The sequence below is a fragment of the Leptosomus discolor genome, chromosome 3 (assembly GCF_034619465.1).
Source record: "Leptosomus discolor isolate bLepDis1 chromosome 3, bLepDis1.hap2, whole genome shotgun sequence".
In the NCBI taxonomy this organism is placed as follows: Eukaryota; Metazoa; Chordata; class Aves; order Leptosomiformes; family Leptosomidae; genus Leptosomus; species Leptosomus discolor.
The window spans coordinates 28,274,798-28,292,075 of NC_141393.1; the positions used below are offsets into that span (position 1 = coordinate 28,274,798).

The 17,278-nt window shown below is 35.8% G+C and overlaps 1 protein-coding gene across 1 annotated transcript in view; it reads left to right on the plus strand.

Moving 5' to 3' along the window:
• SLC25A21 (solute carrier family 25 member 21) overlaps positions 1-17,278 on the plus strand; it is a 260,342-nt gene that overhangs the window by 146,642 nt on the left and 96,422 nt on the right. Inside the window, exon 2 of the mRNA XM_086462414.1 lies at positions 3,496-3,544. Coding sequence (XP_086318540.1) covers positions 3,496-3,544 — 49 coding nt within the window. The remainder of the gene's footprint in view (positions 1-3,495; positions 3,545-17,278) is intronic.

Here is a 17,278-nt window from a genome sequence, read left to right on the forward strand (position 1 = left end):
TGGCCCCATGCTTGGCCCCCAACTGTAGGCTCTATCTGCCAAAACAAGATGGAATAGAAGATCAAAAACAGTGGGGGGGAATGAGAAGTTGGAAAAGGAGGGTGGTTGGAAAGGAAAAGACTCATAGGCTATGCCCCCTGCCAGCACTGAAATACTCAACTGCAGCTCCACTTGCAAAGCACCTGTTGGCAGCTATTGGAGTAGTTTATAGGTTTTGGGACAGAGTCAGGGTAGAAAACTTGTAGTCTGTGTTCCCTTATGTGACATGTGATTTGGCCTTATTTTAGTAAAATAGAAAAGTCATTCCTGGGCAATAATTACAGCAATAAATATACCTGTTCAGAAATAATAACAGCTAGCTTTTGCTTTCTATTAAAAAAATATAACAAATATTAAATTTCATGATTTTTAGTTAGTCTCCTTACTGCTAATATTAATATTCTTTGGCTGATATTACCTATGTTGTCTTCCTGTCTGTGTTTAGCCCATATTGGGACTGAACTATAGCCGTTGCTTTATCACTCAGTGACCCCTCACTAGCCAGGAAGGGGAATCAGAAAAAGAAGAGATCTGTGGGTTAAAATGAAAACAGGTTTCATGAAACAACACTAATACCAGCAAAGGTGTACAAAGTTATACTCAGCCAAATGACTATACAGCCATCACAATTGACAGGAAAGCAGGCCTCGAGAGTAGGTAGAAGCTAGAGGAGGAGCAGCAGGAATCCCACAGGAGCTCCTTTCCTCATTAAACCTTCCCTCTTTGTGATGACCATGACATTATGGGATGGGCTACATCTGTAACTAACTCAGGTCAGCTGCCCTGGCTGACTGAAACCTGCTAATGGCCTGCCTGGCATGGCTAGGCTGTGATTCTGTCCTATCCAAACCAAGAAACTTCCTCTTTTTTTTGGAACTGAAAAACAAAATGATGTTGCATGGAATGGAAAGAAAATATGACAAAACAACGGTCAAAAATACCAACTCGACACTCTCGTTCAAACATAGTGGCAAGAAGGTAGGTGTAAGGGGTTATCTGGCCAGTTTTTTAAAAGCTATAGATATTATAGTGGAAAGATAGAAGAGTAGGAAAATTATATATGTTAAATTAGAACTCTCACCAACTGTTTTACATCAAGAATTCAGTTTAAATATTTTAACATTTTCACAAAATTTCATATAAACTCCCTTTCAAATACATTCAGTTGATAATTTTAGCATTAGTTTATGCCATCCTTCTGTTGCTAACTCCAAAAATTGCTTATGTTTGTGTACAAAAACTTTTTCAGTCCTTTGTTGTCATATAAATAGATTATTCTTCCTTAAGAGAAATATATAACAATTATCAATAATATATGTACTTGATATGTAAATTATATCAAGCAGAAAATAAATTGTTATTTTTAGATATAGGTTATTTATTGTAGGCTGAGCTAAAAACTCCATTGCTTTTATTGGCTGACTCTCTTGACTATAATGAGAGTCTTCTCTCTGTTTGGTTCAGTGTAAAAGGCTTACTTAGATAAGTACCTGTATTACTCAGAAAGTTTGGATAAATTTGAAATGGCAAGTAGATAATGTTTTGGAATTTAATCCTTTCTTATATAAACTTAAAAATCACCATAGTTCTGTTCTACTTGAAACTAAATTTCTTAGTTCTAAAATAATTGAAATTTGATACTTTAAGCCTTCCTTAGATTTATATTCAGTAATGAAAAAAAGAATTCAAATTGCTGACGCTGCAGTGTATGCTACCCAGGCAGAGCCTGGTTCCTGCACGAAGCCTACTGAGAGTCTTTCTCCATCAAGTCTGCCAAAGAATAGGGCCAAAATGCAAAATTCCATTAGTTCAATAGTTTGTGTGTGGAACATTTCAAAATGAGATTTTCACTTTGTTTTAATTTCTTTGCCTTGCTCAGAAAGAGAAAGTAGTTGAGTAGCCTAGCATGTAATAAATTGTCTTAGATATTAGAGACTGTTAGCTTTAGTGACACCTGAGCTCAGCCGTATTCTGTGCCATTAAAATAAGCGGACAGGATCTGGACTTTAAGACAATGACATCTGAACAAGGAGAGCATCTAGTGGAACATAAGCATGTGCTTAATTTCAGTGGGACTGTATAGTATGTTTAAAGAAAGGAATCTGCAGATATTTTAACTTGTGTAAGAATGCTTTCCTGAATCAAGATTTTTAGAAGTTTAGCCACGAGTCCCCAAAAGACACATTCTGTGTTGCAAAAGGTTTGCAATTATTTTTGCTATAATAATAAATAGATTCAATAGATGCATTCAAACAGTATAGTAAGTATAGTCTTCACAAACTGGTTTTGTATGTTGTATCATTAAATTTATTGCTCTGGATAAAAAGATATCATGAATGCTTAAGAGTCTTAATAAACCAGGGCACAGAAAGTTCAATAACATGATAATCTAGTATCTTGGAGATATGCATACATATTTTCTCTGCATTTCAAAATCCTTTAAGATTTGCGTAGTTGTTTTTATTAGCTCTGCACATTGACAGATTTGAGAAGTACACTTTTACTGTGATCCTGATAAATAACATCCTGTTATTGTGTGTTTGCTGTTTGGAATGAGGGTGGTACCCGAAATAGACAGAGGAGTAGTCAAGCCTACAAAACTTAAGCAAATATGGAGAAACTCTGAAAGTTCTCCCTGGGTGACATATGCTGGGGAGCATGGGCAAAACGTGGGTGGTAAACTTCTGGACTTTTCATGAGGTGTCAGGTGGGTGGAAAAAAGTAACAGAACCAACTTTGAAGCTGGTGGTGGCAGGCACATTAGGGATCTTCCAGATCTCTTCTTTCTCAGCATCCCCCCTTTTTCTACTCACGCTTTCCATTCTCAGACATGGAAAGTCCCCAGCATGTGAATTTGAGCGCTCATGATGAGCGGTGGAGCAGGAAGGTGAAAAGCCAGGACTACACATGAGCGTCAGCAGGACAGAGCAGGACAGGATGAAGAACCAGAAAGGGTACAGCTCAGATAGCCAGCTCAGGAATCAGCTGTCATCTTAATGTCAAGTTCACCTGAGGCTGCAGCCCTGTCTTGCATAATATTAGTGTCCTTAGGGATTAGTTTTACATGACAAAGAAGTCAGTGCCTACCTGAAGTCCCTGCCTTCACTACTTTCAGCAAGACTTAATGTATTTATTTATGATGCCAGACAAATGTTCCCACTGTTCTTAAGTCAGAAAACTGATCAAAAACTGTGATTAAATTGATCTCACAGCTTGAATCCTCACTTTCCCCACTGTAACGAACAACTAGCACCATTTACGATATAAAATCGCTGATGGTTCTAATATACTACAGAAGAATATGCTTAATATGCAACGTATATAAGTACTGTGTCATCAATGATATGTTTAAGTTTTTACTTTACTTTTCAAAATTCAAAAACTGTTGGAGTCAATGAAAATTAAACTACTATTTGTACAAATGTTTATTAGGCCTTTTTTATTATTATTTTATAGGTCTTGTAGAAATTTGCCTGATGCATCCCCTTGATGTAGTGAAAACAAGGTAAGATTCTGCTTGAAGAGGTTTTGTTGACACTGGAAGATATCCAAATTAGGAGCTGTCAAAAAATATAATGCTAGAAGTAATATAGATTGTGCCTTTAGTAGCATTTATATTTGCTTACCTGTATCTACAGCATTTGACAGATGGAATTTGAATAGCATGACGCATTACTGATTAGAAGTCATCTAAAGGTGTTAAATCTGTTTTATGGCATGTATTTTTAATGTTGTAACAAATTTCTGTAACAATAAGAGGGCTATAGTTAAATTCACTTACTATATTTATCATCTGCAGTAGTGCTTTTATATGTAATTGGGAAATACCATATTGCCTCCAAAATAATTTTCACAGAATTTTGAGACCTGATAAAAATAGTAAAATAAGGTGTTCCATATTCTGTCTGTAAGCTAAGTAACTTCATGCTTTTATCTGTTTTTGTCTTTTTATCTGTCTCTATTTTCTTTTCTGAATATTTGTGTTTATGTGAGTGTAAATGATTAAGTGACATGGAAAATTTGGTAAAATGAGGTCTTTTTAATATTGGTTATTGAGATGGAAAAAGAATAGTTATATTTCTGGTTTCTTAAATATATTTTTACTTTTCTATGCTTTTCAGTTTTCATATCCATTCATAATAGAGTGTTATCATATGTGAAAAGCAAACCAGAATACAGAAACATACAATAAGGAGGAAAGAACATTTCATGCCATACATGTTACACACAATGCCAATAATTACCATATACTGCTTTTGGAGCTCTGTCTAGGTCTCGGTCACGTAGGCAGAAAAGCTTCACTAGTAGATGAATCAGCCCCAAAGAGATGAGGACAGCTGTGACCTCTGGAATATGCTTCAAGCAATCAATTAGGATTGAGATCCTAGTTCCAGTTAGCCAATGTGTGAGCTTGTTATGGATGTATATTTGGCTTCTGTTTAAATCCCATTCTTGGGTTTGCCTAAGACTTGAGATATATTTTTCTGTAGCTTGCATTTTGCAGAAGGAGGTCATCTGTCTGTAGTCATTGCCCGACACCAGAGGATGGTAATGCAGGTTCCATCTGTGTTAACGGTTGCTGAGGTGCTGTAGGTACTCCTCGGGGCTTGGAGTTCGCTCAGGCAATTCTTCTGTTTGCCTTCAGAATATGGAATATGTTGATTCATATAGAGACAATACACCTAGTAGTTTCAAGGGTCCTCTCTGCCCCTCCAAGTACCACTGAGACCTTGCTATTGAAAAAAGATTTACATAAAAACATTGACATTAAAGACTCAGAAACAACAGGATACAAACAAAGCAAATACAAGACCAAATTTAAAAGAAAAAAATCTGTCTTGCTCCATTGCCTTGTGGTCCTCATGGAATGTGCTTTGGTGACTTCATTTTGTCAGGTTGTGCTATAACTCACCTGTAGTTCTCAAGCTTTTGGGTTTACCCCTTCCTGTTTTCCTCTTGGTACTAAACCAGGAGTCATGTTCTTCTGTAGTATAAATGCAGCAACAGTGATTTACTTCTCATGTCTTTGGTGCCTTTGAGGTTGTCATCCTCCGCATCCTCATGCCTCCAGTCTTGGTTGAAAGAACTTGATACATATCCTTAGAATCATTCCTGATTTAGGACATGCCATATATCATAAAAAATATTAGTTGCACATCTGTTCTGATAAACTGGCAATCAACAGATGTACTTTCAGCTTTCTCATAGAAACCACACATACAGTGGGCTTTCAGAATACCAGGACAGATTTCCTTATTTCTATTCCAGATTTTACTGCTTTTGTAATACTTTTAGTAGAGAAAATGCTCATCGTATCTGAGATCCAGAAATCGAAAACATTAAACAGTGTATGGAGATGTTTGAGAAGCTGTATCAATATTAAAAAAAAAAAAAAAAAAGATTAAGACCCCTTTAAATGTGAAATGTGAGTGCATTAATGGTGGAATTAAAGAAGAAAGCAGGAAAAAAAATGAAAGAACAGTAGGTGTGCAGGAGAAATCAGATCATGAATCATAGTGAAACCAAGGGGCTGAGTCAAGTAAAAACAGCTGTTAAACATTTGTAGAAACATCAAGTGAAGTTAACTCAACTCTTTCATTGAGTTAGCTGCACCTCTTTGCAGAAGTGGGCAGCACCCAGATGACAGTTTTTCTGTGTTTTGCTGATGCAGATATATTCAGAGAGATTACACAAGTTTTGCAGTGACTTTTCTGCGATTTTAGCAGATGTTAGTACTTGAAAATACTTACATTTTGAAAGTCAATGACAAAACCAAGAATAGAATATCCTTTGATCTCATCTGTCATTCCATTCTATGTTCCTAACATCATGCCACTTCCTTTCATTTTGTAATGGTCCAAATTTACTATAGAGATTAATTCTTCGATGGCCTTGGAGAAAGAAGTTCAAATGGAACATTGTTTTTAATTCTGAACTTTGAATTTAGAATGTTTTCTAATACATTTTCATTTACTTTATTCCTTTGTTGCAGTGCCTAAGTATTGCAGTGCACTTATTCTTTTCCAACATGGTATTGATAATTTGTCATTTCCTAATCACTTCCAGCTATTACCGTTTTGGTAGTTCATTTGTTTGGGGGTTTTTTCCTTATGGTTAGGTGAAAGAATGTATAAAAGCACCATTTGTTGCTTAAATTTTTGGTGTTTCCAGTTTCCTCCCTTTTTTCTATAAAGTGTTTTTTTGATGGAAACTATCTTGTGGCCCTTTCAAATTACTGGAATCTTATTGATCTAAGTTAGCATTCTGAAGGAGTTTAGGGAAGATGCCAAAGGCTCACATCTAGTGGACTGGTGCCTTAGCATCTTTGCTTCGTTGATTTTTGTGTGTGTGTGTGTGTGTGTATGTTTTTAATAAGAAATTGGAGAAAATAGAGTTCCTGTCAGAGATTATTTTGAAGCCCTGGAAAACGGTTTGGCTCTTTTGTGACAACATTTTGCAAAATTTTTTCTGTTGTTAGTAATTTTCTATTATTCTACAGTAACAATGCTAGATTGTTTTATCTCCTCACATCAAGGGAGGAACAATATATACATAAATACATGTTTATAAACCATAGACAAACCAAATGCTTAATGGAGTGGTTTTTGCTAAATGTACATTTGAAAATGATTTAATTTTGTTGTCTGGTGGGACACCAAAGATTATTGCTTTAAGAAGCTCATGTGAGCAAGCTAACTAGATTGAGATAACTATGACCTGCTGTTTCATCTCTATGAATCCCTCTTATTCTTTGAAATAAAGCTCTTTTCTCAATCTCAAGATATATTGGTATAATTTCTGATGACAGACTATTAAAAAAAAAATTGTGCTAAACTTTTAATGTCTCAGTGTAACAGAGACTCTGTTAGCTGTTTCATTTATCAGTTACTCTTATGGTGAAATCAGCCATCTGTAGATTAAACAAAGTACTGAGTCTTTGTTCTTGTCCTCCTAAATACAAGTTTTACAGAATTTGGTAAGGCTTTATGTGTGTGCCTACGTATGAGCAGGGAGAGCAGTAGCAAGTAAGAGTTTTCTGGTATAGATACAGCCAAGGCATAGAAGGTCTACTTTGTAACTAAGAAACCTAGATGATCTTTCTTAGCTGGAAAGCGAGGAGAAAAGTGTCTTACTCTGGATAAAGAATTGGGTTTGCTTATTTTGAACCATTTTTGGGGTCTTAATTGTAATGCAGGCTGTAATGTCATTTTCATCTGTCAGAGTTACCAAAGGATGACAAAAGGGTATGTTAGACTACGATGCGTAGAACAAGACAGTGTCACGTATATTACTTTAAAATTAAAAATAGTAAAGTACTTTTCCAGCTAGAGTTTATCCTTTGTGTCCTAGTGGCATATGTTTTGGCTTAATCAAATGTACAAAATGCAAAAACTTACTAACATTTTATTGTCGAAAATTAATACTTGTGTAACAGCTTACAGGTGTAGTTGGTGAGTGAAAGGGATAGAATTACAGAGAGTTGCCTGAAGTCAAGGGAAAGCTAATGTTGTTTGAGGGATCAGTCAAGCAAGCCTGACTGAGAACTGGAGAATGTTACTGTGGTCCGTCTGATGGTTCCAGGTTATGTTCTGATGCAGTCCTATAGCCTTGAACAGATTGAATTTTCAGAAAACAAACTGTTGGGTTTTTTTTCTTATTATTTTCCCTACTGCTGGGTTGCTGGCATAAAAATGATATTATCATGAACTTGATAACTTCTGAACTACATATGCTAATGTATAATTTTCATTGCTATTACATTTTAACACCTCAAAAAATGCATGCAACCAAGAGTGATATTGCAAAATTAAAACTATGACTAGAAATAAAATTTTGGCTAATATTTCCACAGGTTTATAAGTTGATTACCTTTACATGTGCTTTCTCTTTTTCATTGATTATCACCAATATTTATATAGCTGAATTTTAGTGACTCCACTTTTCTTGAAAACAAATTTCAAAGTTGCCTGTGCAAGTATTCCTACAAACTGTGAAATGTATATTGAAATAGAAATAGTCATTTTGGATATGACTTGGTATTGTGTAGTTAGAAAATGGAAACCATACTTTGTAACTTTTTTTAGCAGTTGTCTATATGACAGAATTTAATAGAAAACACATATGAAGCAATGTGTGATTAAGTGCTTTCAAGCAGTAGAGAAAAAATAACAAGACATCATCAAAAGCTTTCAAATACATAACACATCTGAAAAGATTTGTGTCAAAGTCCTGCTAACAGGAAAAATTTTGGGTGAATCATTTACTTATCTCTTTCATTTTGGTAGTAATTTCACATCACTATATATTTTTAGACAAATATTTAAAATAAAGATGGTTTCTCTCACGTCAGACTAATACAAAATTGTGCTACAAATCTGTGTTGACTTCAGTGGAGATAGATTTAGTTCACACCACTTGAGGATTAACATTTTTGTAATTCCAAACAATGTATTCTAAGAGCGGTAAATGTTATCATAAGCCAACTACCATCTAAAGGACTTGGAGAAAGTCTAATGTATTATTTTTTCAGGAGAATCATCAGGGTAACTTGTGTCCTAACAAATTAAACATATATTCAACAGGCAGTGTTTTAATACTTCTCTGGTTAATTCAAATAACTATAGTTTCATAAAATTTTAAATTTTTTTGCTCTTTATTTAAACAATCTCTTCTACTTTCCAACATAATTGTATGTTCATAACACAGCTTCATATTGGGATCATAGAATCATAGAGTGATTTGGTTGGATCATCTAGTTCCAACTCCGCTCACCACGGGCCACTAGACCAGGCTGCTCAGGGATGAGTGTGCAATTTGGAAAGCAATGCCTAAGAGAGACACAGGAGGCATTATTTTAAAAGTGTTTAATTCAATTTATCAGAAGAATAAGTATAGCTTGTTTTCCTGATCTACCCATTCAACCCCTGTTTTTTTTCTTAAAGCTGTTTCTCAACTTTGACAGAATCTGGGGAAGATGTGGTCCATGTTGCTTCTACTTTGACACCTTTTTACACAGTTCAGCATTAGATCAGAGTCTTCATGTGAACTGGCTTTCCATCTTGTGTGTAATCCAGAATATCAGTATTCAAAAAATGAGGCCAGTAATTCACCTTAGAAACTTTGGAGGAATTTTTCATCTAGTCATGACAGAGATTTTATGGTTTGCCACTCTTTCTGCAAAAAGTCTAGACCAACATCATGGATCTAAAGCCCCAAATTTAGAAAATAATTGGAAGTCCAGATTTGAACTCTGCATTACAGACCCGTGTCTAGTTAGCAACTGTTCTACTGATTTGTCTGCCTATTTGTCCATTTTTTTCCTTTGTTCCAATTCTGTCATTTTGGACTTACTAAAAAGTTCAACTTACTACATGTGTTTCTGATCTTATTCCATCTGTTGTTTTGCAAGAGCTACTTCCTTTATATCGTTAATTCCTCTTTGATTTCTGGTCTTTTTTTTTGTTTGAGTGAGCAGTAGTGGAGCCTGTTTCTGAAAAACATTGGTTTAAGGAAGAGTTCATTGTCCTTATACAATGTTACCATTTCCAAATGACCATAGCTCACTTGGTTCGCATCAGGCCACATTAAGCTCATGTTGCTTGGTGCAAACTGTTCTAGTTAGATTCATAGCAGCTTTAAGCAGAAAATAGTCTTTCTGTCCTGGGAAAATTATCAGGATACCGAACAGTTCTGTATTGGAATGAACAGTTGAACTCTCAGAAGACTGTTAGAAAAACAATGAGTTTTGGCCAATGAAACTCTTTGTTTAATTAATTATGAAATTTGGAAATTTTCACTTCCATTTCTTCTTTTCTTTTCAACTACTTTTAAGTAAATTTGAACTAGGAAAACAGAAGTTTTTGTTTGAAAATGTAGAGAACAATGTCCATTGTCATGTAAAAGAAGTGTATAAAAATGTACTGAAACCGATTATTTCCTGATAAATGTGGGGTTTTGTTTTGAGGAAAAAAACCTACAACCTAGTAAAAATAATCCATGACCAACTCAACTTAATGTCCTTATTTCAACCAAATGTCAAGGCTTTTCTCTGGGATTAATTTTACTTGATTTATCAGTGGCCTTTGGCACAATTGTTCATAGGGTTTGTGTGCATATTGTAGCTTATACTCTGTTTTTGGCATTTGAATTTCAGCATTGAAATACTTTGAATATTTCCTTACAGATCCAAGTTTTGTATAATAAGAACTTATCTCAAGTTTACAGTAATTTGGATGTGGATGTGATCCAGGGCTCTGTGATTTGCCCTTTGTTTTCCTTCTGCATACAATCTGTTAGGAATTAATAAGGGTATACGGGCTAATAATTCCTGCTAGATACACTATTCCAGTTTAAATCCTTCCCTGAATTAAAGAACAATATTGATGTATACTGTTAAACAGATGCTCTGATTTACAGTGGTGGTCAAAGTGATTTCTGTTCCTATGTGCTTTTTTTTTGTATTCATGGGCGTACTATGTGTATATTTTATAAAGAGTGTCAAGATCCTTTGGGATAAAAGGAACTGTATAAATGTAGCTTCATAATTTCCTCATGTGACACTGTTATTTGTGATCAAATGGCACAACTGCTTAATAATATCCCTATTTCAAATCAGTGAGATTTTTGTAAAAACTATAACATATTGGCTCTTGATTTTTAGAATAATCCTATACATTCTTTGATAGAAAATAAATGAGTGTCATCAAATCAGACTGCCAGAGATCTCTTTTCTCAAGCTGTTCCTTAATTTTGATTAAGCATTCTGCCATTTACTTGGATTATTTTTTTTTAATGAATAGTAGGTGGTTTTTTAAACAAGTGAAATACCATAAAATAATAATTTCCATTTGACAACGTAGCATGATGATACCATGCTTTGGATTACATATTATCTGTGCTGTTTCACTGACCATACCAAATCTACCCTCAGTTTCTTGAGTCACTTGTGAGCTGTAACAACCTGGAATTTCTAATACCCACCAAATAAGCCATGTCCTCCTTCAACGTGCTCAAGATAGAACAATAATCTCTATTTCCCTTTTAAAGAATCCTTTCTTTGTTTCTGAAGTTGTTAGGTGAATAAAATTCAATAAATGAAAACTCCAGATGCCTACTTAGCTGTCTACATACCACAGGGATGCAGCTGTCCAGTCCCGTACACTGGAAGGAAGAGAAATGGTTCTATGTGTAGGAAGCAAGTGTTGAGACCATCATAGGAGAACTGAGGAGAGAGGCAGTAGTAGATGAGGGCATGAGCTTTTTAGGAGAGGATGCAAGCAGACAGTCTCCCACAGAATGCAAAAGAGAAAGAATGCCTGAGCAAGAACCAGGACTTACGAGAGGCAATGTGTGATGGGTTTTTTGCATATTTTCTTCTCAGTCCAGTAGATGCAGAAGGTGCGTTTTGGGTTTCTGGAAGCTGGATCAAAGCTGACTTGGCATGACCTTAGTCCTCTTCAAAATGTAGTATATAATTTTGTTTGAGATATTTTGTTTTGGTGCATATTTCAATATGTTCTTTTACACACCCCAAGCACAGCTCTGTCTAGTAGAATGCTTACAGATGATTCCTTGTGCAGCTGATCTGAGGAACAAATGGAAATCATGCTAAAAGACATATTGAATATTATCCGTCCTACTAGTGACAATCCTTTTGGCTATCGACATTTGCAAAATGTAAACATGCATTTGTTCTTTTAGCAATTTCATGCTTGTTATTTTGCTTTTCCTCCAATCTGGACAGTGAACTAAAATAGTTCCTTTCAGGTCCCTTTAATTTACGTTTTGCTTTCATTCTAATGCCATAGCACAGTATTCTTTCTGTGTTTGGATTTTGAGTACTTACAAAGTTCACGTGAACATTTCTTGGCAACTACATGGGCAGAACTTGTAATATGGCAAGACCCTGAAGGTTTCCCTTCTATAATCTGCATCTATATATTTACATGTTTTAAAAAAAAATATACACAGACATATTTGGTTGTACTGGTACAGCCTCTTCCTTGGTAGAGAAAGTGAAGTGTCTTTGTGTTTGTTCTCTAGCACTGCAAAAACCTGCAGTTGATTAGCTGTGTCCTCATGATGCAGTTGCAGGAGGGTGGTATGGACTGCATTTTGTGATTTCTTGGGCTGCACATTATGCGCTTGCAATTTAAATCCAAGAAAGCTCTGAATCTTTTTCATTCCTTTTGTTTTTATCTTAATTTTATGGAAATATTTTCTTTCATAATATGGGGCTACAAATAACCCTTTTCTAGACAGAATGGACAAATCTGACAGAAGAGCACCAAAACTGTTATTATGTAACCGTGACATGGGTTACAGATATGACAGAATAATTTTTTTTTCATTGCACTCTCTGATGGGGAAAGGAAGAAAAGGGAGACCACCTAGGACTAAATGCCCTTTAAAATATGCTCGTTGTACTGTTGGGTGCTTTTCTAGTTAAAACCTACCAAAGAAATAACAGACAGTGTAGAAACACTTGGATTCTCTCTGTAGTATCTCAAGATTTCTACAGATAATCAGGATGTTTACATGAGCCTGAAACCACAAACAAATTTGCATGACAAAAATGAAAATAAGTTTGAAACATTTTAGATGTGTGGGTCAGCTGAAAGATCTGGAAAAATATAGCTATATTTGTACAGAAAATACCCTGTAGTACTATAGAGTGTGTTATGGTTTATATTAAACACAATAGATGTGTTTAATTATTTCATCTGTTTAAATTCCCACAGCCTCAGGATATGCCATTGTTTTGCTGTCAAAAAAAAAAAAGTAATTACTATAACTTACGGTAATGTACCTTTTATGTAAATTGCCTTAGTACCCCTTATACTCTAATACTCTAATAGTGAGAAAGAAATAACATTCAGACTCTTAACACTCAGTGTAATGTGGACTATCCTGTACATCATTTATGAATCTGATTTATTTATTTTTGGACATGGGACATCTATTTGCCTATTCATCTGCTAGTTCATAGCAATGAGGAATGGTATCAGAACTGCTAGCATTTTATCCAGGGCTGTACTGGAGGCAGTTTAGACCACTTCAGTAGAACCGGCACTTGAAATCACGGCCAGTTCCCAAATGAGGTGTTACAGTCTGCACCCATTATGTCCTGCCTCCTGCCACTGCTGTACCAGCACTCAGAAATCCCCATCCAGCCGCTGAGTTCAGCAGCCTCCCCTCTCCCTCTCCTCTCCTCTCATCAGTCCCTGCCTCTGTTAGCTGCTTGGCCCCAAATCACAGCTTTTGTCCAGCCTATTTTTTGTCCAGGTGACAAGCTCCCTCTAGTTCCCTTGGGAGGCTCCTGCCTAGCCTACTGCTTCTCACAGCCAGGAAGTATTTTCTGATGTTCTAATATTTCCATTATGCTGTTTCATTTCTAACAACTACCTACACCCCCTTTACTGTACATTGTTCCCCTTTCTTTTTCTTATTCCCTTCAGACACAGTAGATGCATGGCATGCCCCCATTTTCTTTTTCCCGAACCTAAATTAGTGTGAGATAGTGAAAGAAGCTCCTTAATCTTTTCTCTGTATCAATTCTGTATTTAAAATATAATGAGTCAAGTGAAACCATGAGGGATAGAGTGGAATGAGAACAAGAACAGAAAGCAGAAAGTGGAGGGCTAGGAGGTGAGAAAGTACATGGAATTCTATTTACAAGAAAAATACGTGCTGAAAATAAATATTTGAGATGGGAATTGGGGAGTGGAAATGAACAGATGTTAGTACAGTTACAAAAGTAGTCTGGAAACAAAGAAATGGGATAGTTTTAAAAATGGATGCATTTTAAAGTAGAATTTTAAATAAAGATTAAGCAGCTAGGAAAGGTTACATAGGCTACGAGTTGGAGACATCTATGCTGTACATAAGATTTTTTTTTTTTTTTTTTTTTTTAAACAAGCTAACAAAGCATCTGGGTGAGTTATTAACAGATGTTAATGATTTGTCAATGGTATAAAACATTAAGATCACATTCAGGGGTAGACCATAGTCATGCCTGATTTCTCCATGGACAAAAATTTTGCATTAGACCACTGTCATGCCTGATTTCTAACCGTGGATGGAACATGCCTAAAATAAAACAGGCAAGGAAGCACTTTGGGTGTTGTTTGGTTTGGGTTTGGTTTTTTTTTTAAAAAAAAAAAAAGAAAAAGAAAAAAAATGTTTACTTTTATTAGTGTTTGGTCCTGTAGTAAAATGATTGGGAGTTAGTTTAGGTATGGAAAATTCACTATTTAATGTTTTGATTTATAATAAACAGAAAAGAAAACTTCTACCTCTTTACGTTTCGTTTTTGCTTTGGTTTTTCTTGTTACTTGTGTTTGAGCTAGCTTTTAGAAGCTATGGATACAAGAGAATAAAGCTGTATATGTTGGAAGCACAACGTAACTGTAGCAATGCCAATAATTCTCTCAGAGAATTTGGCCATTAATACTGTATTTAAGTATGTCCCTAAAATAACTGCATTAGACCAGTAAGTGCCAAGTAAATCTATAAATAAATTAAAAGAGAGATAATATCTTTATGAAGTATGCTTTTTGTATGTTTTCATGAGCAGATGCATCAATGTGTATTCTAGGTCTAGAGGGGGTTTTGAGAAACAAGAGTCTTCGTGTTGAGTAGGATGCAAGTAAAATACCATCTCCAAAATAATCTTGGCACAATAGCGCTGTCTTTTGAATTTATTTCTCAAGAGAATGAAAAAAAAAAAAAAACCAACAAAACCCCCAAAACTTAAGGAAATACTTGCAAGTTTTTAGCTGTTGCAATGTTGTAGTAAGCTGATGACTCCCTGGTGAGAATGCAGCGGGTTAGATTGTGCTTTTACAACCAGAGTTGAGCCAGGGGCAGAGCTCAGCGGCACCAGCTGAAGAGCAGCACACAGAAAGGATTGCGCCTCAGAGGTGCTGTGACCTTCCTGGTTTTTCCCTTATCCCAGTAATGACTGTTGATCCATAGCAGTACTAACTTCCCATAACTACAAAAGTACGGCCATTCCTTATACCTTTTTATCCATTTCCTTAAATTCAGAGCAAGGGCAAAATAGTACCCGAGTATCCCCTGTGTACCAGCTGCCATATGCATGTCTGCAGCAGAGTCATTAGAACATGCTGCAAGTGCCTATACGTACGTGATGTAGTTCAGGGTCTGTAACAGAGAGAAGGGAGATATGCTTTTGAGTGCTACGTGTGGTACTATCCATCTAGCAACTGCCCAAATGTAGCGACTTAGATCAAGATGGCACGGTACATTGGAAACCATTCTTTTATTAGTGAGCTGAATCAACTCAACGCAAGAATTGGACAAGCGTCAGAGACAGTACAAGGGAGGAAGAAGGACCAGACAAATGGGAATTGGGTTGGGAAAAGTGCCTGTAGACAGCAGCAGGTCTTTAGATTATTCTGCTGTCTCATGATACTTTTCCCTGAGTGAGTCAGCTTCAAACTTGAAGGATCAAATTAAATAGCTCTGAGATTGCTAAACTGGAGTACAAATTAGGAAAGGAAAAGAAAAAAGAAAAAACTTTTTTGACTTCTTTTTCTGTCTTAGAGAGAAGTGAATGAAGGCATATTTCATATGAAAACGTGATTCTACAACATTTTAAGCTCGATTCTTTTGGAATGGCATTTGTTCCCTTGACGCTTACGCTGCCATATAATGCCACTTCAAGGAGCTGGCACAATGGAAGACTGATCAATAAATTATTTTCTGGTTGAATTTCTTTTTGACCAGCTTGGTTTCCTGAACTGGTTCCTCAAACAACAGGACAACACCAGGACAAAGTGGGCAACCCAGCCAGGTCATTAGTGGCAACCACCAAACTGTATGCTAAATATATGTGTGAAAAACGTGTGTGTACACTGTCATTAGAGTGCAGTATGATGTTACATTTAATCTGGTGAAAGGGTGGTCTGACACGAAAGAATTAGTCCTGTTCCTGGTTCCTTGCCACCTGACTCCCTTATCTAGTGTACAGTCGCACCACTTCCCTTGTGTAAGATCTAGCAATTGCAAAACTGCAGGGAAAATTGATTCAGCTTCATGATATACCAGAAAATTAAGCTATTAAAAAGTGTTTGCTTTCTAGTGGCTGTGTACTGTTAGATCAGCTCTAATGTAAAACTGCATCCTAATTGAAGTTGTATAGATATTTATTTACTATGTCTCTAAGTTAAATATGAACTTTTATTAGTGTGATTGCCATTTTTTCTATCTTATCTGATAGAATGAACTTCATAGTGTTATATCTTCTCTTAGAATATGAATTCCAGTTAGTACGAACAAAAATGTTTCTCTGAAGGTGTAGGTTGAGTTCCACCACAGGGGGAATAAAAAGAATATGAGAATGTTAGGTAAGTAAAATACTTTCCTAGTTTAGCCATTGAAAGGTGAATAACAATGCATCCTTTTCATATATCTTCTTTTTCTTGCCAAATTGTTTTATTATCTGAACAATTTGACATATCTAAGAAGTGAAACAACTTACAATTCCATTGTTATACAGATAATGCATTGTAACAGTATACGGCATATGTCTCAGGAAATTTAGACATAAGCTGAAATTTAATTTTCAATTCCATGAGGCAGGAAATTCCAGTTTTGCAATTCTTTTTTGCTAAAAGGACAAGATGCTTATCTCCGTCATGTTGGCAACACTCCTCCATACACAAGCTGTAGACCCTGTAGTTTCCCATGGGCCTATACAACATGTCGTCCCAGGAGAAGAGTAATTGATACAGTTTCTGATGAATTCGTGAATTGAATCATCTTATGAGAAATGTTCAGTGAGCATCAGAACTATCACAGAAAAAGGTGCAGGACCATACAGTGAAAAAAGAGTGGGAATAGGGGAGAAGGAATTCAGGGTGAAACCTCCCTGTTTTGTTTTAGGTGAACCCTTACATCAGTTCAACTGACCATGGAACAGCTTAAGTCAGAGGCATCAAACCATTTAAATCATAGGTAAATTAATTCCTATTTTTCAGAGTACTCATATATTAATCTACAATACTTAATTTCATGCATCTAAATACTTTGCCAAATTTAAATGAATAAAGGATTCCTGAAGTTGCCTGTTAATAAAACTGCACAATATTGCAAAAGTTGCTTGCTGTTATTACCATGACAAATGACTGCACATTACAAAAAGCTGTTGGCTTTTCTGTGAAGCGAGTAATTAGGGTTGGAATTTTGTATTACAGCTTCAACAGATACAATAATA